Source organism: Dipodomys ordii, unplaced genomic scaffold (assembly GCF_000151885.1).
Source record: "Dipodomys ordii isolate 6190 unplaced genomic scaffold, Dord_2.0 Scaffold28, whole genome shotgun sequence".
In the NCBI taxonomy this organism is placed as follows: domain Eukaryota; kingdom Metazoa; phylum Chordata; class Mammalia; order Rodentia; family Heteromyidae; genus Dipodomys; species Dipodomys ordii.
This window is the reverse complement of record NW_012267244.1, coordinates 10,110,662-10,137,523: the sequence shown is the minus strand read 5'-3', so window position 1 is coordinate 10,137,523 and position 26,862 is coordinate 10,110,662. Positions and strand designations below refer to the sequence as shown.

The 26,862-nt window shown below is 36.9% G+C and overlaps 1 protein-coding gene across 1 annotated transcript in view; it reads right to left on the bottom strand.

The window, feature by feature from the left end:
* Homer1 (homer scaffolding protein 1) overlaps window positions 1–26,851 on the bottom strand; it is a 97,466-nt gene extending 70,615 nt beyond the window's left edge. The window contains exon 1 of the mRNA XM_013015946.1: window positions 25,710–26,851. Within this exon, the coding sequence (XP_012871400.1) occupies window positions 25,710–25,714 (5 nt within the window). The 5' untranslated portion in view covers window positions 25,715–26,851. The remainder of the gene's footprint in view (window positions 1–25,709) is intronic.
* Window positions 26,852–26,862: the final 11 nt, after the last annotated feature.

The following is a 26,862-nucleotide window of genomic DNA, read 5'->3' as shown; positions in this document are numbered from 1 at the left end:
TGGCTCAGTGGTAGAGCGCTTGCCTTGCATGCCTGAGGCCCTGGGTTCGATTCCTCAGCACCACATAAGCAAAAAGAAAAAAGCCGAAAGTGGCGCTGTGGCTCAAGTAGTAGAGCGCTAGCCTTGAGCTGAGAGCTGAGGGACAGCGCCCAGGCCCAGAGTTCAGCCCACGACTGGACCCCACCCCCAAAAAAAAAGAAAAGAAAAGAAAAGTGAGGCTTATTTAAACTCATGTGACATTACATAACAAATTACGATATTTAAACCAGATGAAAGTATTTCATGCTTATAAACTAGCTACTCAAAAGGCTGAGATTTGAGAATCTTAGTCAGACGTCAGCTCAGGCAGATAAATCCAAAAAACTACATCACCAATTATCCAGAAAAAAGCTGGAAGTAGAGTGTGGCTCAATTAATAAAGGAACAGCCACGAGTGAAAAGGCCAAGTAACTATGGAAAGCCCAAGTACCAAAAATCAATGAATAAGTATTTTTTAAAAAATTACTATATTTAGCTCTGAAGCATCAGTGTAATGAGAAAGAGAGTAGCCAAAAAAATAAGTGAAATGAGTATTTGCTGAGAAATTTATGTAAGTTCTACAGGAAAAAAAGCAAAAAGTTAACATTTGTCATTTGAATATCTTTAATTAAAGAAAAAAAATCAGTGATAACATTGTTTGAAATCACCATATACCACACAGTGTGATTACTCACAGTATTGCATCTTTGTTCTGAGGAAATACAAAGTTATAGGCCCAATAAATACAATCAAACTCAAGAGAAAAGAAAGGATACATTTCCTAGTTTACATTTAAAGCTTAGTTTACAAATGTTCTTTTTCGGAGGAGGCTACAGTGCTTGATAAGAAATGTACTCATTATCTTGCCCATGTAATTGTAACCCCTCTGTACAGTATTTTCACAATAAAAAAAATAAATAAACAAATGTTCTTTTTCCATATGTAAGTACAAACAGATACTCCAGCAAAGGAGATAGAAAGGTTATGGTTTCAATTAAGTTTCCCATTTTATTTAATTTTTCAAAAGAAAGTAACATGGCAGAAGTTTTAGAAACAATGTTGGTAATACTTTCCACTGAGAGTTTGATTGTTGCAAACACTGTTGGCAGACTATCCATCAATTATGCTTCCTGCTCCTATCTAACAAACCTCAAACACTATACCCTTCTCTACACTTAAAATAATCATGTCAATCCCATTCTTACCAGATGCTAGCTTAGAAATGGATCTTTGAAGCAATTTTGGTAGATGAAGTAACTACAGAAAGTTTTCTGGAAGCTTTTAAGGTCACTCATGAAGAGATAATCACTCATATAAGAAAGGGTGTTCTCATAAATAATGTTTGCACATGACACTCAGACTTGATGAGGCCATTGTAGCACCGTAATAGGAATATACCCGAGAACAAAGCCAACATTCTTAGTTAAGAATAGATGTCTGCTGATAAGCCCCTCACAATCATAGTTAACTTTCCAAAAATCCACTAGGCTTTTTGTAAAAATGTGTGTCAAACATAAACCTCACAAAATAACAAAGTACAAGAAGGGCAAGGATTCTATGTGCCCAGGGAAAGCAGTATTGTGACAGGAAGCACAGCGGTTACAGAAAAGGCTAAGCCAAACTCCAGAAAAGAAGCTGAAACTACCAAGATTATACTGGCGGGCTGTGTTAAAGCCATTTGGACATCTTGTTGGCTATTACAAAATGCAAACATTCTGATCTGGAAGAAGATAAAAACAGAATGAGGCACGTGATCCTGTTTTAAGCTCTAACTTTTGTTTTGAAGTCAATAAAATCATGAAATCTAATTTCAAAAAGAAAAAAAAAGTAAATGGAAAAACCTGGTTCCTTGATATGTCTCTGAACTTATGAATCAGTCTACCTCTAGACTGTATTGTAATAAAACAAGCTTCCCAGTAGAAACAGTTATCATTATAAAGATTATACAAATGACAATTGAAGAGATTTATATATAATGAACTTCACAATCACATCCCTTACCTCCAATAAAACATTAATGTAGTCCTTGAAAACTCTTGACTGATGGTTCTTCCTTAACTTCCTAATAATTCCACAGTATCCATAAATGGACTTTAGGGATCCCACTTAAAATTGTAGAGCTAATAAAGAAAATTATTTTTTTTAAACTGCACTGAGATGAGTGGGAGAAGAAATAGAAACAAGAATATAGAAATTGTGACACTTCACTATTCGTTGACTTTCTTCTACGAATATTTAATCTGCAAAGCTTCTAACCAAAAATGAGCAGTGAAAGAGTTTGTCAGCCACACCAAAACAACAACTGAAAAAACTAAGAACAGGGATCTTTAAACGCAGTTTCCTACAGGGACAGAGATGAATCACAGCATTTTATGGGATAAGGAACTACTACTTTTTTTCATAATCATTAACTACTATTTAACTTTTCAATCTTGTATAGGTACTAAACTTATCTTTATAATGGTATTATGGAAAAAATTAAACTGAAAAAAACTGAAGAAAGAATGCTATAGGGAACATTTTTAAACACTACTGAAAAACCATAAAATGCCTACTTTTAGGAAAAGTGCTTCTATTATTCATAGAAAAGATAAAAGGAAAAGCAGAAGAGCAGAAATACAGACATGACTAATTGTTGGACTGAATTGATCCAATATAGGAAGGAAATACCTTCCTTTATTAGAGTAAATGAAAGACAAAAAAAAATTCTGGTTTTGGCTTGGTTTTCTTTTTTTTCTTTTCTTTTTTTTTGCCGATCATGGGGCCTGAACTCTGGGCCTTGGTGCTGTCCCTCAGCTCTTCAGCTCAAGGCTAGCATTCTACCACTTGAGTCACAGCACCACTTCTGGCTTTTTCTGCTTATGTGGTGCTGAGGAATTGAACTCAGGGCCTCATGCATGCTAGGCAACCACTCTACCATTGAGCCACTTTCCCAGCTGGCTTGGTTTTTTTTTAGAGTGTAAAGTGGTAAGAAAAGCTGGACAAGGCTAAAATTGAGGACAACAGTAAGGATAAGTCAAGGAGTACACAGACCATTTACCCAATGGTCATTTAACTTCATTGGTAATGTCTGAAGAATTTGGTTTCAGTGCTACTCTGACCATACAGCATACCTTCACAGATCAGAAGGAGCTTACTCAAATTTTTGAAAAAGAACTGGCTAAGTAAGTTAATATTAATTGCTTACCAAGAATCTGGTATCAATCAATCTCACTGCCCCTTCCACCTAATTCCTCTTTCTTGCATGAGGACATGCACACACACATATACCCCCTACAAAACTTAACAAAAAAGTTCTTTAATGCTGTTGAAGATTGCATACTGTGTAAAAGAGAACAATAAAACCCATTTTGTTTAAAAAGACAGAGGGAGACAATAAGTAATAATAAAGGGGGTGAATTTGATCAAAGAACCTAGTATGTATGCCATATATGGAAATACTATAATGAAATCCCTTTGTAAAATTAATATGCATTGACAAAAAGAAAAAAATCACATTATAACTGTATATTCCTATTACCATGGTATGTATTTAACAGCTGATTGCTCATCTAGAGAATATTCTTTAAATATATAAGTTTGAGGAAAGCCAAAATTACAGTATTGATGCCTATCCAAAACATAGTTATACAGCAGGAACTCCATCTAGTGATGAACAAAAAACATAGCAGGTCCAGGCTTTTTTTATATTGATCAAGTTACTATATAACGAATACAAATTTGTAAAGTGATATTGCTAAGAAAGGTGAACAGACTTAAAATGTGACACCAATAAAACAGAAATGTGGTTCAAGTGATAGAGCACCAGCCTTGAGTAAAAAATGTAATACTAACTAAAAAATGTCTTCCCGAAAGTTTTGGTTTTTTTTTGGTCAGTCGTGGGGCCTGAGCACTATCCCTGAGCTCTTCAGCTCAAGGCTAGCGCTCTACCACTTGAGCCACAGTGCCACTTTTCTGGCTTTTTCAGCTTATATGGTACTGAGGAATTGAATCCAGGGCCTCATGCATGCAAGGCAAGCACTCCACCACTGAGCCACCTTCCCAGCCCCATTCCAAAAAGATTTTATTAAAAAAAAAATTATACTATCTGAATTCTCTGGTCCTTTAGCTGATTTAAACTACATATTCAAATAACAGATTTTTTGTCTAAATCACTGCATCAGAAATACGTTCATGACATGAAGTATTTAATTAAATTTGCATATTCCAGTAGATATCAAATGACACTGTACAGTTGGAAATTTTTTATTAACTAAAATAGACTTAAACAGTCTGTTTATATTTTGTAGTGGTAGAGTACCAGTACCAGCCTTTAAGTGCAAAAAAAGTGAATAAGCAAGAGCTCAGTCTCTGGGTTTCAGCCTTAGTACTTGTGTGTGCGTGCGTGCGTGCACATGCACACGCACACAATGATTAAGGAATATGGTAATATTCAGAGTAAAGAGCAAGCATGCTCATTCAATGTCAAGAATCTGGGTTTGTTATTTATTAAATAATAGCCAAGTGACATTTTCTCTGTCTCTACATTTCAGAGACCTATTTAAAATACTAGGTTATTTTTAAATATAAAAGGAACTATGCCTGATACATATTACATTTAAAATAACACCTTTATAAGTACATTTAAAATTAGTATACTATTTTCAATTTTATAAGACTATTTTTCTCTTCCCCTGTGATTTTCAATAAATAAAGCTAAATTCAGAGAATTGACAGTATACACTAAGGAAATCTAATGAAAATACTCTTGTAATGACTAGAGTTTAATTTCTGTTATTATAGGTGCCATATTACTAAAAACCTAAAATGATTCCCAACAGACATCTAGTTTAAAAAAAAAAACACTTCAAAAAAGAATTAAACATTAAAAGGTCATTTAAGGGCTGGGAAGGTGGCTCAGTGGTAGAATGTTTTCCTTGCATGCATGAGGCCCTGGGTTTGATTTCTCAGCACCACAAACAAAAAGTTGGAAGTGGGGCTGAAGAGCTGAGGGGCAGCACCCAGGCCCAGAGTTCAGGCCCCACAACCGGGGGTGGGGGTGGGCAGCCATTTAAGTTTGTTCTTCTCCCTGGCTCTCCCCTTCTTTTGGCAGTATTGGGATCTGAACCAGGGACTGAAGTACTTTACTACTTTAGCTACAAAGCCACTTCCTGTTAAGTTCTAAAATCACCTTTAAGAAACAAAATTCTCCTCTTTTATACCTGCTACTACACACTAAACGATAGACATTTTATATGAATGGGTAAATATTTTAAATATACAGAATTAAAACAAAAGATATGTAAGTACCATGGCAAAATATTAACACCTGCAAACTTGTTTATTCTCTAAATTATTTTGTATATTTCAAACTGATACAATTTTTCTGGTTCTAATTAACACTGAATATTTGAACAATTGGTCACATTTTATTTTCCACATGTATAGGCAATTTACTTTAACTACCATGTAAGAGGACATGCTACAATTAGAACCTCCCTATCATATCTGAAAGCCTCTAACCACACTACTGAGCATTTGAAATATGACTAGCATGATTAAGAAAATGAATTAAACTATCTGATATTCAATTTTCTTTCTTCTTTCTCCAACAGTAAACTTCATGAAACTTAAATTTGGATCAAGTACTTAGGATAAAAATTTAACATTTTAATTGAGATGTGTTTGAAATGCTATATATTTTTTTCAAAGACAGTAGAAAAAGAGAATGGAAAATTTCTCAATTTTGAAAATATTTCACATTTGAAAGATAATATATCTTTAATATACATCAGATATATTAAAATTAATTTTATCCCTGTTTTTAGTGATATGGAGGTTTGATCTTGGAGCTTCATGCTTCCTAGGCAGGTGGTCTGCCATTTGAGTCACAACCTCAGTCCTTGATTTCATCCTTTGTGAACTATAAAACAAATAAAATTACATGTTGTTCACATTATATTCTTAATGGAGAATGTTGGACTAGACAAGGGCTACTGTATGCAGCCATTTCCTTACAGGCTGCTCTCATTTTTGCACACAATGTTTCTGTATGCACATATGGTAAGAAATACACTACAAGCAGAATTCCTGATACCCAAAGCATATATCTAAACTATTCTTCCTAGCATGTATACCAATTTAAACTCTTATTAGCATTATATTCTACCTTCACTTGTAAATGTCCAATTAACATCTTTAATTTGTGTCAATTTAATGGGCATAAAATGGCATTCCTTGCTTAGCTTTGAAGGCTAAGCAACTTCTCAAGTATTTCTGAGCTCTCTGAGACCAGTGGTTTTCTGCATTCACTTGTGAACTTGTTTAAAATCTTATTTTAGTCCAGATAATAAAAAGCTAGATCTACAATTCAGCTCTCAAATCATATGTATGAGAACATCTCATATATCTAATATTAATCAGTAAATATTAAATATGAATTAAAGTCAATACCCACTACAGCACAACTGAGGTGCTTCTTTTTGCTCAATTTGATGACATTACATCATTATAGTACAGTAGTACAGATATAGAATTATTTATTTTTCTTTCCCAAAAGTAACAAGGTTATTCCATATAAAATTTAATTTGTATAGGCCAAAATACTGACATTTGTCTAAATTTTTCTATGAAGTAGATAATTAGAAACAGTAAAGAATAGTAAATGCCTTAAACTTTTAATTTAGTCATTGAAATGTTTTAGTCCAGCATCAACTAACAACTTAAATAAAACATACTTAATCTTAAATTGGAGACCAAGAGTAATAGCACAATTATATTGTCAATTAGGTAAACTCCTGAATGGCTTTTTAATAGTAAACACCCCTCCATTTTATGTCCCTCAATGCATTTTAATTCCAACATCCTCAGTACTTAAAGACTTACTTTCATCCTATCAAGTTTTCTCTCTTCACACTAATACTAAGAGCTACTTCCGAGTGGTCCTCAAAGTCATTTGGATATCTAACAATGAACAACATCTGGTATTTTATGTACAGTAGTCACACATCCTCAATTATCTAACTTTCATATTCTTTTCTGTTGGAAAAAGTTGTATTAAAAATTACTAAATATGGGCTGGGAAGGTGGCTCAGTGGTAGAGTGCTTGCCTTGCATGCATAAGGCTCTGGGTTTGATTCCTCATAAGCAGAAAAAGCCAGAAGTGGCACTATGACTCAAATGGTAGAGCACTAGCCTTGAGCTGAAGAGCTGAGGGACAGCGCCCAGGCCGAGTTCAGGAACCATGACCGAAAAAAAAATAAAATTAAAAATATATATATATATATATATATTACTAAATATGAGTTAAATTTTGTCAACTTCTCTAATATCAATTATAAACAAAATTCTTTTTCCACATGTGTCTCAATTTGGGAGTCTGCACTACAATTCCTGTAATAATGCAGTGTTTTGACTCAAACATGATCTATTTCACAATGGTACTAATTATTCCATCAATAAAACATAATAGAAGCGCAAACAAATATATTTTCTGATTTTGTGAAGTTATTTAATGTTTGATACATGAATGCAGTGTTACTCTGGAGGACTTTTGTTCGGTTTCTCTAAAAGTAAATTTTATTAGATAAAAAGAGAGGATGACTTCTGAGGTAATCACTGCAGATAAAAGTGGACTAACAAGATAAAACATAATGATTTATTTATTGAACTCTGGGCCTGGGCGCTGTCCCAGAGCTCTTCAGCTGAAGGCTGAAGCACAATTTCTGGTGGCTATTTGGAGATAAGAGTTCATGGACTTTCCTGCCTAGGTTGGCTTTGAACCACAATCCTCAGATCTCAGCTTCTTGAGGAGCTAGCATTACAGGTGTGAGCCACCAGTACCTTGCTACAACATAATTTAGAACAGTGCTTTTCAAGTCAGAGGGCTGTAATCAATTGAATGGTGAATAACAGCATAGAAAAAATTAACACGGAGTGGTGCTATGGCTCATATGGTAGAGCACTCGCCTTGAGCAAAAGTAGTACAGGTCCCAGGACGGAGGGGAGGGGGGTACGGGGAGGGGGAATACACACACACACACACACACACACACACACAAAACAACAGACATAAAGAAGACAATATACTCACAAGGGCTGGGAATGTGGCTTAGTGGTAGAGTGCTTGCCTAGCATGCATGAAACCTTGCGTTCGATTCTTCAGTACCACATACAGAAAAAGCCAGAAGTGGTGCTGTGGCTCAAGTGGTAGAGTGCTAGCCTTGAGCAAAAAATAGCTCAGGAACAGTGCCAAGGTCCTGAGTTTAAGGCCCAGGACTGCCCCCCCCCCAAAATTAATATGACCAGGCACTGGTGGCAGCTCACACTTGTAATCCTGACTACCCAAGAGGCTAAGATAGGAAGATCCTGGATTGAAGTCAGCCCAGGAGAAAAGTCCCCATGAGACTCTTTATCTTCACTCAAAAACCAGAAGTAGAGGCTGTGGCTCAAGTGCTAAAGTACTACTAGCTTTGAGTACAAAGAGGACAGTGCCCAGGCTCTGAGCTTGAGGCCTATAACCAACAAAAAGAAGAAAAAAATTAACATGAATATAAAACATCTAAGTGTATCACACGTGACAAGGGCATGAGTGTCACTCCAATTTCATGAAACTCTTGGCTACACGTTTAAAAGTATGTGATATAATTTTTTTTACACTGTGGATCAAAGTCAAAAAGTTTAAAAACTTAGGCCATCAAAATTCTTTAATGTTCATGAAAATCCTGTGAAGCAGAAGTCCTAAGTAACTTCAAGTCACACAACTAGCAAATTATATGAATAGTTATTTTGAAAATGGAATTCTGCCTCACTTGAAATCAAAGAACTTCAAATTAAAACCATGAATTATTTTTTCAACCTGTCAAAACAGGTTTTTTTTTAATTTCTGGCAAAATTCAATATTAGTCAAAGTTTAAGGAAACGTGACACTTTCAGAAACAGTCTGTGGGAGTATAAATTAGTAAAGTCTTCCTGGAAAACACTCTGACAACATATTTCAAAAGCCTTTAAATTTCTGTGCATATCTTTTGACACAGAAATTCTATTCCAGTAACTTGCCTTAAGAATTCTAAACATAAGCAAAGATATGTCTAAAGAGATATATCACCAAAAATAACTAAAGCCTAAAAATTAACATGTCCAATAAAGTAAGATCATATAAATTATGGTACAACCATTTAACAAAATAGTATACATCCATGAAAAAAACAAGTTTAGAGTATTCAGTGACATAAAATGTTCAAAATTATAAATGCAAATAGTTCATAAATGATGACAGTATAGTGGCTGTTCTATACAGAAAAAGATAAAGATATACTTACTTTGGCCCCTTGCTCTGCCTTCCCTCTCTCAACAGACACCAGAATGATCCTTTTAAAAACCAAGCTATCATTAAAACATTCTGGTTTAAAGAGGAGTGTAGGGAGAATAATAAAGCAAATGCTGCAATTTTTAGATGGCTGCTGAAGTGGTGAGGAGGGTGTAGATACTTTTCTATATGACTACAAATTTTCCTCATACTTGTTTAAAAATAATAAAACTTAAATCAGTGAATTCTTTGATATTTTCATAGTGTTTTCACATGTGGCCTAGTGACCTTTTATTAGTGTTTCCCAGCTCTGGCTGCACATTATAAACCAGCCTCCATTCCCCCAATCAGTGGTCTAGATAGGACAGCCCAGCATCAGTGTTTTTTAAAAACTTCCAAAGCAATTGTCATGTGTTACCAGGAGGGAGAACAGCTACAGAATATAACCCCTGGTCCCTCTCCAACCTCATATGCCTCTTGTCCTTCTTTTGTTCCAGCCACAACGGCCTACTTCATGCTTCTCAGATACGCCAGGCATATCCCAGACCACAGCCTTTACCTGAAGTGCCTTCTTGCCTCAGATCTACCCATCATTTTTGTCTCCTCCAGCTCTTTGCTCAAATGTTACCTTCTCAGTGAGGTTGAACCTGCTTACTATATTATAAATACTGCATCTCCTTCTCTCTCTTCTTCCAGGATTCCCTCATTCTCATGTTCATTCACTCAGAGGGGGAAAAAGTATCCCCCTCTGGTGATACTAAGTTTGAACTCAAGACCTTGCACTTGCTAAGCAGGAACTCTACAATTTAATTCTTGCCCCTGGCCCTCTTATTCATTCTATTTCTTTTACTTTTCCTCCTCAGTACTTACCATCATCTGCCAATACAATGTATTTTCTTATTATTCCTCTTTGCCTAATAAAGTATATAATCTTATCAAGGGAAAGAATCTATTTTAATAATTGCCATATCTCCTTAGCAGCTGAAATAATTGATATATATTAAGCACTCAGAAAATAATAAATGAGCGGAAGAAGACACACCAAAATGTTTAAAACTTCTTGGAATAAGTAACTTATTTTTTTATAATCTCAATTTTCTATGTGAATGTGTTATACATAAGAAAAATGTTTAAGCAAAACGTTTAATCCAATGTATTTAAAAAAATACAGCTATATTGGTGCTGGGAATGTAGCTTAGTGGTAGAGTGCTTGTCTAGCATGCATGAAGCCCTGGGTTCAATTCCTCAGTATCACATAAACAGAAAAAGCCAGAAGTGGTGCTGTGGCTCAAGTGGTAGCAGCCCTGAGTTCAAGCCCAAGGACTGGCCAATATATATATATATATATATAATACAGCTATAGGGCTGGGAAGATGGCTCAGTGGTAGAGCACTTGCCTTGCATGCCTAAGGCCCTGGGTTCGATTCCTCAGCACCACATAAGCAAAATGAAAAAAGCCGGAAGTGGCACTGTTGCTCAAGTGGTAGAGTGCTAGCCTTGAGCTGAAGAGCTGAGGGACAGCGTCCAGGTCCAGAGTTCAGGCCCCATGACCAGACCCCCCCCAAAAATAAAAAATACAGCTATAGAATGTTGTCATGGTGATCATTCAAGTACATGTAGAAATAGTGAGCTGTAGATTTCCATAATTTACTGAATATCTTAATTTTTTAAGTGAGTCCAGTTAAAATATTATAGCCCTAGAGATACTGGATTCATCCAGAAAAGTATATATTTGTGGATACTCTTGCCTATAAAAATGCTTCCTAAAAAAGAAATCAGCTACAAATCTCCCTTGTTTCAAGATTTTTGTTTTTGTTTTTTGGGATAGGTCCTGGGAATTAACTCGGGGCCTAGATGCTGTTCCTGAGCTCTTTTGCTCAAGGCTAGTGCTCTATCACTTAAGCCATAGCCCCACAACTTTCAGCTGTTTTGGGAGTTCTGTTTTTGTTGTTGTTTTTGTTTTTTGTGCTTAATTGGAAATAAGTCTCATGGACTTTTCTGCCTAGGCTGGTTTCAAACCACAATCAGATATCTGCTTCTTGAATAGCTAGGATTACAGGCATGAGCCACCACTATCTGGCTTCTTCCCTGTTACAATACACAATGTGTTGCTGTACAAGAGGATGCCATTTTTTTTGTGTGTGTATGCCAGTCCTGCAGCTTGAATTTGTGGCCTAGGAGCTGTCCTTGAGCTTTTGTGCTCATGGCATGGCTAGTGTTCTATCACTTGAGCCACAGCTCCATATCTGGCTTTTTTGGTGCTTAATTGGAGATAAACTTTCCTCCTACAGAATAGTAATATAGTGGGGCTGGGAAGTTGGCTCAGTGGTAGAGCGCTTGCCTTGAATGCATGAGGCCCTGGGTTCGATACCTCAGCACCACATAAGCAAAAAGAAAAAACCTGGAAGTAGCGCTGTGACTCAAGTGGTAGAGCGCTAGCCTTGAGCTGAAGAGCTGAGGGACAGTGTCCAGGCCCAGAGTTCAGGCCCCACGACCGGACCCTCCCCCTCCCCCCCAAAAAAGAATAGTAATATAGTTAGATGGCAAATTTCTGATTATCTCCTTCCCTAGAATACTGACTGAATTAAGATTTATAGTTCTATTTGGCATTGGTGGCTCACACCTGTAATCCTAGATGCTTGGGATTGTAGTCTGAAGCCAATCTGGGCAGAAAAATTTCCTAGATTCCAGGCTGGCAGTATGATGCGCCAGCCGTGAGTAAGTATAAAGTCCCAGTATGAGGGGGAATTTTTTGTAGTTCCCCCTTGAATCTTTTAACTTATTGATAAAAAAAAAGAGGCTTCTCTGAATCACTATTTAACTCAGTATCTTATATGATGACAGTTATAGGGGGGAAATTTGCTTGCTGTTATGCCCAATCAAGACAACTCAATGCACACATTAATTTGCTAAGAAACTCAGCCAGGTTCAGTTTTCCATTACCCTAGTAATGGAAATGTAGTCTCCTACATTTATTTATCTTCTTCATGTCAACACTATTTTTATTCCTGATTTTAAGAAATACAGAAAATTTTCTGTAGAAACTATGTATAGAAGTTTACAGACTTAATAAAAACAGTTCAGCTTAAATACAAGATGTTAAACCAAAAGATGTAATAATGACAGAAAAGACTTGACAGTTTTAAACCTTTTGGATTTATGGTATCAGTTTTAAACCTTTTGGATTTATGGTATCAATAAGAACATAATAAATTATTCAACAACTTTAACCATTTTTGTGAAAGAAGCCAAAATTGGCTAGTCCAAACAAAGACTTTTAAATATACAAAAGCCTGAAGAACTTACAAAATAAGAATGTGGTAAATTCTTTGGTTGTAATGAACATTTCTGAGTTTACAACACGGTCACAGGGCTCTAAGCACTAAGCCTGTGTTATTTAATCTTTTAAAAATTTTAAGTAGTTATTACTACCCCCTTTTAAAAGTGTGAGGAATCTAAGGCATAGAATGTATAACTAGGCCTGACACATTATACTGCTGGTATTCACACAAACTCCTGCTCCAGATCCCATATCTGTATCTGTATCTTACTGTGTGGAAGAATTCTTTTATTATATAAACCTTAGTTCAATATTGCCACTGAAACTACACCTGGTCCATGAGAGATATTCAATAAATGTTGGAAGAATATTTAGAAGTTTTACTGGAAAGAAAATTAAGATAGGAAAAACACTGGAGAAAAAAGCAGACAGTATTTCATATATGTAAGGTTTATATTTTATCAAAATATATTCTTTTTATCACATCCTTTTAAAAAATACAGCTTTGTGATCAAATCTAGTCAATATCACAAGCACGTAAGTAATAATTTGAAATAATCAACTTCTAGACTCAAAGAGCAACATATTAATCTCAATATGCTAACACTTGTTTTTTGGTTTTTTTTTTTTTTAGTCTGGTCGTGGGGGCTGAACTCTGGGCCTGGGCGCTGTCCCTCAGCTCTTCAGCTCAAGGTGAGCGCTCTACCACTTGAACCACAGCGCCACTTCCGGCTTTTTTTCTTTTTGCTTATGTGGTGCTGAGGAATCGAACCCAGGGCCTCGTACATGCAAGGCAAGCGCTCTACCACTGAGCCACCTTCCCAGCCCTAACACTTGTCTTTTTATTTACTTATTTTTATTCTGTCAAAAATGTTATCACTTGCCATGCACAGGTGGCTTATATTTGAAATCCTAACTACTCAGGGGACTGACATCCAAGGACAGTAAGTAGTTCAAAACAAGCAGAGGTAGGAAGGATCATGACAATCTTATCTCTAATTAACCACCAAAAAAGCTGGAAGTGAAGCTGTGGCTCAAGTGGTAAAGCAATAGCCTTGAACAACAACAATAACAACAGCAAAAACAAAATATATACACACACACAAAATGGTCACGGACAATGCACAGGCCCTGAGTTGAGCCATACGACCAGCACACACAAACACACACACTTTTCCTTGCAGAAATATGGCTCAAGAACTATGATAAATGGCATGACTAAAAATAAACTTTAGGATTCTTCTACTTATCAATCTAAATAACTAAATATTCTAATACAACTATCTTCAAAATTCAAGTACTCATGAACATACATACATCTTATGAAAGCACTTACGTACCCTTAAAGGGCTTAACAGGCACAGCAACTAAAATGACAGGTATGTTACGTCATGTGGAATTCTTCACAATGGCCAATTTTTAATTATAATGAAATATAAGGAGAAATAGAAAATGTCTCATTAAATCCTAATACCAAGGCTAGCAGGATTTGTAAGCATGCTTCACAAGGCTATTTTATCATGATTCTGTTTTCTTCTTTGGTGAAGTATCAGGTAGCAAGGTGATAAAATTTGAATAACTTTAGGAATGTCTCAGAAAGGATAATAAAAGGACAAAAGGAATCTCAATGACAGCTACTGATCAGCAGCAAGCTGCGAGGTAGCAATAGAAAATGCAATAGAGAGGGTTATTCAGAATAATATATACATATATATGTGTATATATATATATATACATACATATGCATATATGTATACACACACACACACACACACACAGTGAAAACCCTTGGTGCAATTCATACACTTTTCCTTTGTTTGTTTGGTCTGAGTCTGCCGCTCAAACTCGATACCCTGATGCTTTTGCTCACTGGCTAGCATTCTACCAACTGAGCCATACTTCCAACCTCAATACAGACCTTTAAAAAAGTGAAGGCAAATAAAGCAGGCTCCGCTGGGGGGGAGGGTGCACTAAGGATTAATATGACCCAAGTAGTTTGTTTGCATATATAAATGAGAACAATGAAAGCTGTTGAAATTGTTTTAAGAAATGAGTTAAGGGACAATAAGAGAAGGATTGAGGTTGGCCTGAATATATTGCATCTGTCTGGAAATGTCACAGCTGAAATTCCAGCTGTGGACAACTAATGTATACCAATAAAAAATAAAAATCTTGAAATGTTAGCACTACTACGCTATTAAGTTTTTTTTTAAGTAAACACTAATATGAGCTAGGAAAAAGAGGTTAAAAATGATTGCTTTGTTAGTAGTATTTTTTCCAGAGGGCCTTTTTTATTTAACAGAATATCTTGCCTGATAGAATTAATCTTGTATAATAGATATGGCAATTTTATAGACTATTTTTAATGTATTTTATTATAAAGATGCTGTACAGTGGGGTTACAGTTACATAAGAACATTTCTTGTCGAGCATTGTTACCCCCTTCCTTATTGTTCTCCCACTATCCCTTCCCTCACCTACTTCCTTCACTCCTCCCCCCACCCTGAAGGTGGAAAGTTCATATACTGTCTTGTGGGTATCAATGCTGCAATGGGTTTTCCTGTGTCTATTTTTAAGCCAGGCACTGGTGACATACCCCTGTAATTCTACTTAGGAGGCTGAGATCTGAGGATCCAGGTTCAAAGCCAGTCCAGGCAAGAAAATCTGTGACACTCGTATCTCCAATTAGCCACCAAAATGCTAGAAGTAAAACTATACCTCAAGTGGTAGCGCATTCACTTGGTGCAAACAAAACTGAAGGACAATGGCCAAGCCCTGAGGTCAAGCTACAGGACCAGCACACAAAAAAAGAAAAGATAGCCGTATCACTGGAAACAACATAAACTAGAGGACAACAGAACATCTTCAAAATATAGAACAAGGAAAAAAATCAGAGCTCAAAATCCTCTACCCAGCAAATGTACTTTTCAGCTGAGTATTGTACTGCACCCCTATGCTCCCACCTACTTGGGAGGTAGAAGCAGAAGAATCTCAAGGTCCAGCCCAGGGTGGGCCAAGTCAGTAACATTTTATCTCAAAAACGAAATATGAAAGGGCTCTGGACCTAGAGACATGGCTCAAGTGATAAGAGTACTTGGCTGGCATGGAAGAGGCCCTGGGTTGAATTCCCAGGACTACCAAAAAAAAAAAAAAAAGTGAATTTAGGGTTATGAAAATGTCTTAAAGCCAGGCACAAGAAGCTCACACCTGTCTGTAATCCTATCTACTCAGAAAGCTGTGATCTGAGAGTTGTGGTTCAAAGCCAATCTGGGCAGATAAATCTATGAGACTATCTACAGTTAACCAGCAAAATACCAGAATTGGAGGAATGGCTCAAGTGGTAGAACACCAGCCTTGAGCAAAAAAAAAACAGGCAAGAACACAAAGCCCTGAGGTTCAAGCCCCAGTACCAGCACAAATAAGTAAAAAAAATCTTAGAACTAAATAAGAGTAATGCTTACAAACATTATGAATATATTAAATGCCACTGAATTTGAAGCTCTGAAATGATTACAGGTTAATTGATATCAGCATTTGGATCTACTCAAAGGAATAAAAAGAAAAGTGATAAATACGTGGACAAATATAATATACTTTAGTATTTTTTTACCGTTTTTTGTTTTGTGTGTTGTGTGTGTCCTGGGGCTTGAGTTCTCGGCCTGTCCCTCAGCTACTTTTGCTCAAGGTTAGCACTCTACCACTTGAGTCACAGCACCATTTCTGGCTTTTTCTGTGATTAGCTGGAGATAAAAGTCATAGGAACTTTCCTGCCCGGTCTAGTTTCTAATTGCGGTCCTCAGATCTCAGCCACAGGCGTAGCTAGGATTACAGGCATGGGCCCCTGGCTCCTCACTTTGTATTTTTAAAATACCTTCAAGCCTGGTGCTAGTGGCTCACTTCTGTAATCCTAGTTACTCAGAAGGCTGAGATCTGAGGATTATGGTTAAAAACCAGTCTAAGAGTCTCCTATCTTCAATTAATTAGCAAAATGCTGGTAGTGAAAGTATGGCTCAAGTGGCAGAGTGCCAACTTTGAGGGAAAAAGCCAAATGAGAACACAAGTGCTGGAGTTCAAGCCACAGAACAAGCACTAAATAAAATCTCTTCAAAAGATTGTGAAAGTAAAAAAAAAAACACTGACAATATTAAAACATAACAAAAGCATAAAAATAGGAATGACTACACACTTGTCCCTCTTTATCTGTCTGTTGTGTATCAACTGAGTTGGTCACAGACTGAAGGGCTGAAGGCATGGCTTAGTTGGTAGAGTGCTATCAGGTAGAGTTGGTAGAGTACCATCAGCTACCGAGTTGGATTCCTGGTCTTAATAAAATAAAAAATAAAGAAGTCATAGACTGAAAATACTTGGGGAAGGACTAATGGTATAGTTCAAGTCATACAAAACTTAAATCATACAAAGTCCTAAGGTCAAGCCCTAGTATTACCAACAAGAAAAAAGTACTCTGGGGGTGAAAAAAAAACTTTCATTTGAACAAACTTGCATAAACTTGAGCAGATGGCTCATACCTATAATCCTAGCTACTCAGGAAGCTGAGATCTGAAAATCAAGATTCAAAGCCAGCACAGGTAGACAATCCAAGGACTATTAGCTCCCAGTAAGCAGGAAAAAAAAAAAAAAGAAGCAGGAAGCAGAGGAATAGCTCAAATAGCTGTGTCAGCCACGAGTAAGAGCCAAGTGAGAGTTTGAGGCCCTGAGTTCAAGCCTCTGTACCAGTGCATGCACACATGCATATGCACACACACACACACACGCACATACACACACACGCACATACATGCACACACATGCTCACACACACACACACACTCACACATACACACAAAACAAAAAAAAAGAAAACCTGAAAGAATCATTGACAGAGAAAGAGGGATTCAAGAAGTCAACAAAAGAGATGAAAGAAATCTAGCTGAGTACAAGTGGCTCACACCTGTAATCTTAGCTACTCAGGAGGCTGAAAATATGAGGAACATGGTTTAAAGCCAGGCTGGGCAGAAACATCAACGAGCTCTTCCAATTTGCCATCAAAAAGCCAGAAGTGAAGGTGTGGCTAAAGTAGTAGAGAACCAGCCTTGAGTGAAAAAGCTAAGGCACAGCTCCCAGGTCCAAGGTCTAGTACCAACACACAAAAAAAATCTAAACTAAGGCAAAACAAAGGAAAAGGAACAAAGAAGAGATGGGACAAACAGAAAATTTATGATGCTGAATTAAAACCCAATTATATCAACATTCATATTAAATGCACATGGCCCAAACATCCCCACTAAAAGTCAGAGATTCACTGGATATATAATGCTTTCAAGAAAACTTTTTAAACATAAAGACACATACAGACCAAAGAAAAATGGAAAAAGATACAGTTTGAAAATATTAAAGTCTTCACTGATCCTGAATAAAGTTCTATGAGGGCAGGCACCATGTGAACTTGTTTTTTTTTTCCCATTTAAGACACAACAGTCCCCCACTCCCACCCCTACCCCTGCATTTTCAGTCTTGGCCCTTTAACTCAGGCCTAGACACTGTCCCAGAGCTTTTATGCTCAAGGCTAGCACACTATCACTTCGAGCCATAGCTCCACTTTGGTTATATGGTGGTAAACTGGAGGTGAGAGTCTCATGGACTTTCCTGCCCTGATGGGCTTTGAACGGGGATTTTCAGATTTCAGCCTCCTGAGTCAAAAGGATTACAGGCATAAGCCACCATCGCCCAGCCACAATAGCCATTTCATTATCTATTCCCTACCCAGTCTCTAGAAAAACCTGATAACTAATCTTATTATGTGTGACAAAAGTAAAAGACATCTGGCTCTGAGTGAGTTTCTAATTAGTTTTCCTTAAGTAAAGCACGTCTATTTGGTTATTCCCTGAAAGCACTAAGAACTTCTTAGCCATCATGTTTTCCTTGCAACATAAATATTTTAAGTACATACTAGAATATTCTTGTCATGAACATGGCTCATGAATTGGTGAGTCTGCATTTTTTTTAAGTTAGGGGAAAGCAAGTAGAAATTCAACTATTTGAACTGTTTTGTCCTTTTATCCACCCACTTACAAAATTTATGCATAAATGTTTCTCCTTTTCATCTCATCCTCACTTTAAGCTAAGCAATGAAGTATGAGTTCTTACAAGGACTGCTTCTAGTTTTTCTATCTGCCTGTTCCCTTCTTCACATAAAGTTTGGAACATGCTTTCCTTCATTAAAATGTGATATAAAATAATACATTTTAACATTCAATAGACACAATTCTAGATATTGGGTATACAGCAGATCTAACCTTCATCTACTTGGAGAAACAATTACAACTATGTTCAGTGTTGCCAAGAGGATGAGAGGAAAGGGCTGTGAGGGGGAAAAAAGAGTACACAATGGAAACAGAAGAAAGGAAACCTAGGAGTGGGAATTTGAGATATGGTTACACATTCAAATTCTTTTTTATGGATTCGGTTCATCAAAAACATACAAAAACTACTCTTTGAGAGAAGAAGTAGAACCCTGTTAATGTTACATGTCTATATTCTGGCCCCTAACTACTTTTCTAGTCACATCTCCCTTAACTACTTTTAATTTTTTAACTATCGTACTTCGCCTCTGAAACCAACTTCCTGAAATGTCCTAACAATTCTCACAGACCTTTCTACTCCCCAACACTTGTTTGTTTTTTAAGGCTCAAAACAAGCATCACTGGCTATATGAAATATCTCTAATCTTCTATAGCAGAGGTGGGCATTTCCTTCTTTGAGCTCTCAAACACAATCACCTGAATCATAGTGATGCAATTTCTTGTTAACATGTTGATCTAATCTTTGTGTTGCCAGCATCTAGCATGACTCATGACATGAATTAAATGTTTAATGCTTCTTTTTTTTGTAAACAAGAGGCACAATGTTAGAGGACAAGCCGTAGCAATACCTTACTTCCTCAACACAGTTCAGAATGTATTCTATTATGCTGGAGTTTGGGTTGATGACCAATTTCAAGTTTTTAATTTTAAAATGTGCTTATATTATACATTGAGTTTTTGGGTGTTGATTATATTACATTTTTAGATAGTCAACACTTTATCATCTACCAAATTCCAACCAATTAAACATCAACAGTGTCAACACATTTTGAAGAATGCCTTTTATAAATCATGAGTTAAAGGCTCAGAGATTCTGGTCAAACATAACAAATTAATTGCACACATTTGTCTTCCTTGGCTAAACATATTAAAATGAAAATGAAGTAAAAAATGAAGGATAAAATTGTAACATCAAAGAACAGAAAAGTGGCACCAATACGTAAGTAATTTTAATAATACTGTTTATGGACAGAAAGTATAAGGAACAGTAACTGAAGTACAAGGAAACTATAAAGTGCTCCCCCCAAAAAGAGCAGTAATTACCTGCTGGTAAAGAAATTGCAGAGGAGGTTCATGAGGTCTGAGAAAAAAGTTGGGGAGTTGAATAAAATTTTAAGTAACAAGAGTTATAGACACTATTCAAAAAAGACTTAATGCACTTTCCTTAAACCTATTTTTCACCCCTTATACTGGGGACTGACCCCAAGGCCTCAGACATTCTAGGCAAGCACTATATACTAAGCCACACCCTCAATCATCCTTTAAACATTTTTATACATATACTGAACATTTTTTAGTTGAGATCATAAAGAATATATAGTTTTGCATCCTGACAACTATACCCTTCTTGAAAACATTTAGATTAGCTTCCTACCACCCCAATAACCTACTGATTACTCAGAATACACTAACATATTACAAAATAAAATTAATACTGACACTAATGTCTTTGTGTCTATTCTATAGTAACATAGGAATACATACACTTAATATTAACAAAATGCCAAATGAAAGCAACAAAGAAAATAGATAATTAAAACTTTCCAGATGGTAATAGAGTAAGAAAAAGAGCAGCTTGCAAGATCTAGCACTGCTAGTTACTTAACAAAATCTCAAGATACATCAGTTTAAGGTAGTCTTCTCTTTCAGCCTAACATATATGGACTGTTGGCAATTCTGAATAAATAGAGTAAGTGGAAACCTCATTTTGCAAACATGTTGAAAGCTGGCAGGGTGATTAAACAAAGCTTATCAATTTTAAAAGCCAAGAGGCAAAGATTCAGAAAAACTCAGTAAGGAAAGAGCATGGTTTTTCAAGAGTGTACGTAGAAACTAAGCACAGGAAAAGTAAAGGAGCTAGGCTGAGCTCATTAATCTAATAATAATTAGATTCAAAATAACTGTCCCATATAAGTTTAGGAAGGTACAGATTTATCCTGCTTTCTGGAAAACGGATAGGAATTTCTAACCTAAGCATTTTGAGGTCTTTGATAGTCAATTCAAGATAACTTCCTAGAGAACATTAATGGGAGCCTAATGGAAGAAACTGAAAGTAACTAGGACAGAAAATTCTGAATCATCATCATCAAAAAAAAAAAAAAAGTCTTATAAAACAACCCTCAGAGTTCCCTCAGCCTTCTTACAAATACCTACATGAAATGGAAGAATAATAAGATTGGGGCATACTTAAATAGAAGTGAAAGAGTCCAACTATTTACCAAGAAAAATTAGCAGAAAAACAACTGGCAATACTAGTTACTAGGAGCCCTACTTTTCTGTACACTAAAAACAAGTTCTAATTATTTCATAACCTCTTAGCTAGAATTGCATACATGCATGCTGGGTTGCATGTTTCCTAAGCTGTTAGGAAGCATACTGCTACAGTATGTATCAAAGCTATGGCTCCCTAACCTTTTATTTTTTTTTTTTTAATTTGCATGCTGGGGATCAAACTAGGCCTCAGTGTGCTGGACAAGTACTTTCAGTATGTTTCTATCAAGATTCTGCAACTAATGCCCAGTTTGGAATTAGGAACAAGTCCTTGTATGGGGGAGAAAAAGTCAAGGACACTCTTCTGAACAGCCCTCTAGACTCCAAGGCATGTGAACACATAGATCCAGATAGACATGACAATGATAAACCTGACTGACTGTGAATGTCCTTATAAAGTAATGAAACTGCTTTGTTATCTGAGGTCCCTCAGGACAGTTTTTGTGTTTGTGTTCAATTTCCATTCCACTCTTGCTTGATAATTTTACAAAAAGACCTCGTTACCTATAACCATTCTGCTTTGAACATTCAGTGCCAATCCTTTTCAAAGATAATGTGGCAGCTCTCCATGTTTTATAGAATAATATTAAAGTAAAATACCCACAAAGAAAAGCTACTTTGAGCTAATATTAGGAATTAAGAGATTAAGGTGATTTTTTTTCAAAAGCTGGAGAAACTGTAAGGTGAACTGTACTATGAAGATAAAATGTTGCTTGAACTGCTAACGTTCTGGATTTTATAAACAAGTTTATTTTCAAATACAAGAAGTGACTGCATTCTTTGAGTAGCTTACCTTAAAAGAGAATAGTTAAGCACAAATGAAATTAAACCAAATCAAAATCTGGCTATATACTTTATTCAAGAGCCATAACTTTGATTTTTAATTACAAAAAAGCCAAATGAGAAAGTCTTGTTATTTTCTCCTTTATAAGATCACTAAAAAGATGTCCCTACAAAATTAAGTTTGGCTTACCAGAGAAATGATTTTTGGAAACTCAAAATAAGATGAAAAACAAAACATGAAGGAGAGAAAAAAACAAAATATTAAAAAGATGGCAAATCTTAATCACTTTAACCCCCCTCTCAGAAATATTGCCTAGAAGAAGTAAAAGCAGCAGCACTGATTCTCATTAATTTCATCTTTGTTTCCTTGAGGAAAAGAAAAACAACCAACATGTAATATTTACAGTGAATGGGGAGAAAAAGAGGTACAAAATGCTAAAATTAAATTCATCAATAAATCCATCTCTATAAGAGGTATCAGAGTTTGTTGCCTAAAATTAACACACTGAAGACCACTGTATGAGTTAGTAGTTCTTTAGGAATCGTATCTGTTCTTAGAATACCATTTAATAAGATTGGACAAATTTTGCTGGCAAAATAAGAAGGACTTGCATAACTTCTTTGTGGTTAGGAATAAGATGATTGTTTTGCCAATGAAGTGCATTCATATTATAGTGAGGTATCAAGATTTCCATATTTTTGCTATAACCCCAGAGATCAGAAACCCCCATGCCACTACAGGCAGAAAGAAAATAGGGACATCCTGTCTTTCAGCACTCCCTCCCCCCCAAAAAAAGCAATCTGTTTAGGTTGCAATTGGAAGCACCAAAACAAACAAAAAACCAGAAAACCTTTTATTGTTCAGAAGGTTAAGCAGGGAAAGCAAAGGAGAAACTGAGGAACTGGAGGTTCTCAAAGGCAAGTGAGATAATTTAAAACCAAAGCAAAAACAAACAAAAATACTATTAACATACTCCATTAGCAGAGTATATATATATATCTTCTTAAGGGGGAAGGGATAAGGTTGCCAATATAATCTAAGTAAAAACAAAAGGTAGAATGAAATAACTGGTTGAAGTTACTTGGATGTCTGTTACCTACTCTAACAGTTCTGAAATAGCTACTGACTCACTGCTGTCATTAAGAGATACTATTTGGACAGGAGGGGGCAGGGAGTTGGGTCAAACCGAACCTGCTCCTCACTGAGACATTGAAGGTTTTTACAGGCTTCATCTTACATACGTAAATGCCTTTACTTTTTAAGATGTTTGATATACCTATTATACAAACCCACACTTCAGCTGCTTTCATTGCAATTAAAGAGTTCAAACAACATCCAAGATCTTTGAAAGACTCTGCCAACTGTCAGTTTCAGCTGTTCTTTGCCTTTTGCACATAGTTCAGAAACTATTACTGGGGCCAGATTTCTTTTCTGCCTAATCATTTATTTTATTCAAAAAAATCCTTTGCTTAAACTTTGATACTAGACTTGCAATTATACATAAGGCAAAGACAAATCCTTTAAAACTCGACATTAACAACAGATGTATTTATATGAAACTCTTTATCCACAATATTAAATTTTAGATACCTGTCACAGGCAGGTAATTTAGGACTAGGAAGAACTTGAAATGTCATTTAAAGCTCTGTTTCTTCTTGTTTTAAACAGATCCAGGTGACTACTTATTCCACAAGCATTGATTAAGTATAACACCTACAAGTGGGGGAATTTCTGCCAGACTTATTTACTGTATGCTCTTCCTTTTTCCATCTGTCCTTTCTCTTTCAAAAACCCAGATAAAATAAGTCATTCTCAATGAGAAAGGATCTTACTCCCAAATATAGATGTTGGAAAAGTAACTCCACAGATCTTTGCTCCATTTCCTCTTTAGTCCATTTTTAAGTTATTTATGAAAGGGCATATAAAACATTAAACTAAGTGTACTACATAAGGGGCTTTCATGTCTTAAATATTAGCCTCCTTAAGTTCATCTCCTGCTTCCCTTTGTAAAATGGTCAACATAGTTGAAAGGTTGTGGAAAATTCATTTTTTTCTTTTCTTTTTTAATTGATTTTCATTCATGATGTGACTCCAGTCTAGAGAATATAGCATCAACACACACACAAAAAAAACCTGTCATGTGGTTCTATGTGTGCGCATAAAGTACTCCAACACGTTTTAAATAACACATTTTAAACTCAAGCTGCAGATGCTCAAGGGAAGCCATATTTCAAAGGCTTTAAAACATAGTATTTTTTCAAGTTTGAATTGGTGCAAATCACCCAAAACATTTTTGAAATGCCATACCTGCCCAGATTAAGTGCTTAAACAGCTTAGATAAAGAAAATATCTCTATATTTGCAAGATCTATTTCAACATGATTGTTTAAACAGAGGGAAAGAAAATAATTTATTTTTACAGATTACAAAAGTCTTTATAAGTTAGTTTATCTAAATTCTTAATTTTACAAATAAGAATACAGTCCATAAGGGTTAAATAATTTGCCTAAGGTCACCAAGCCACTAATAGCAGCACTAGAAATACAGTAAAGTATTTTAATTTCATTTAACAGTACCCAAATCATCCAAGTTATATATATTCTAATTACCTGTTAAGAGTTACCAAAAAAAACTTACCTCATTAACTACTTAAGTGACTCCTGTAACATATGCTTGAAATTTTTTAAGTTAACTAACGTGTAAATCCCAGAAAAAAAAAGTACTACCCAAAGTGTGTGAACACCCTGACCTGTCACAATTTCAGAGTCCCTCATTTTAAACTCTGTCCCCAACTACACTTCAGAAGATCTGTTCAAACAACAACAAAGAAAAAAAAAAAACAGAAAATTCTGGAAGTCTTTCTTAGACGAAAGCACTGGAAAGAAACTAATAAATTTCCAGCTTAACTTAAATCACTAGCGTTTTATCAAGCCGTAAATAGTTAAAAAGTTTGGAAAATGCATTCTTGGCTGACTTCGGAGTTGAAGGGTGTAAATCAAAATTAACACAAACTTAGTCTGAACTTAAAAGCAAAAGCAGTGAACAAGTTCCTTCAACCAAAAGCTTTGCTTTTTCCAGCTCTGATCTACCAAGTGCATTGGCACAAAGGAGAGCCCACCAGCCAGACTTTCAAATTATCCTTTTAACATTCCAATAAATTAACTACATTGTAGTTCTGCATAGTCAAGGGCAAAACAGGGAGCACTGTAAGGGCAACGATTTACATTGGATCAGATTCAAGCACTGTAGAGTAATCACTAGTCCTTTGTGCTTCTGATTTATTTCCAAAGTCTTGGGAGAATGTAGTACCTCTCTTGGTAAAATACGGTCAACAAAACCTAAGGTGACAAGATTTTGGTAATTGATTCAGTGGGTTTGATCGATTACGTGGTATTGGGTAGAATACAATATCTATGTAAACATTACTAATGAGTCCATAATTAAGTTACAAACAATACACACACTCCCTTAATTGTGACCTCCAAGTTCACTCCACAAAAAATACAAATAACTTGTTAAAAGGTTAGCACATCTACATTTTAAAGTAAGACTCGTTAGCAAGAGGCAAATTTGTCGAAAATCAGTCACCACTACCAATCTCTCACCCTCTTTCACACAAACACACACGAGATCGCGCGCACGCACGCGCGCGCGCGCACACACACACACACACACAGAGATTTAAAGCTGTGATAAGCACAAAAATCCTTACCCCATTTTGCCCAGTGAAAACTTGCTCTGAAGTTTCTGCTTTTATGCTACGGAATAACTTCCAAAAGGATTTCTCCGTCTATTTCGCAGTTGCTTTTCCACCTCCCCACGATCTTTTCCGGGGTTATTTCAGTGATGCTGACCAATTCAATTATTTCTCTTAGGTAAAATGAGCTCTCTCTCGTAGACACCAAATCGTTCAAACAGAGGTGGCATTTGCTTAGTATCAGTTAAAAAATGCTGCGTGGAGGATACAGCGGTCAAACTATTCCACAAAATGAGTGCACATGTAGGAAAACGCAGAAACCAGCTTCAAGGAGTCCTATAAAAAATGAGTTCGCTGGTCATTTCACTCATGTCCTCCTCGACACTCAGAGCGAGCCAGGTAATTCGGCCTTAACGGCGCTAAGGCTGTGGGTTCAAATTTCTCCACCCCACCAGCTCCCGGGGGGTGGGGGGTGGAGCGTGCAACCCAATGCGACGTGCACTTCAATAAAAATCCTAAAAGCAGCAATGCCACTGCTTCCCTGCGCTTACATTACAAAAGAGAAAGAGTAGGTAGAAAAATCTTCTGGAAGTGCGAACCCGGCAGCTCGCGGCTGGCTCGGCACTCCACATTGGAATCGGTCTTTAAAAAGAAAAAGGAATTGTTTTTTGTTTTTTTTCCCCCTCTCTCTTAAGATTCGGAGCGGAGAGGAGGAGAGGTGGAAGAGAAGGCTAGGCAGGATCGATTCATTCTCCCCAGGAGAAGAAACGGAGCCATTTCCAGGCTGGCAGCAGGCTGGGGGCGCCGCGCGCGCCGGGGAGCAGGGGGAGGGGGCCCGATCCCACCTCCCTCAGCCCCTTCCCGCCCCCCGCCGCCGAGCACAATGGAGCCCGACCCGCGCCCGGCTCTTCAGGCGAGGCTGTCGGTCCCCGCTTGCCTCCTCTCGTCTTCAGAGCACGGCAGCTCTAAGGCTCCAGTCCGCGGAGGAGAATGAATGAATCAGACAGCCGAAGCCCCGCGCTTCCCCTCCCGGCACCCAGCCCCCCCCCACCCCGCCAGCGCCAGGGCGGCCGAACAGCTGCGGCCAGCGGCGGAGGCTGAAGAGCCGCCGGGCGCTCTTCCGGGCTGAGGCGGCAGGCTCACGCCGCGTCTGAGGCAGAAGAGCCGG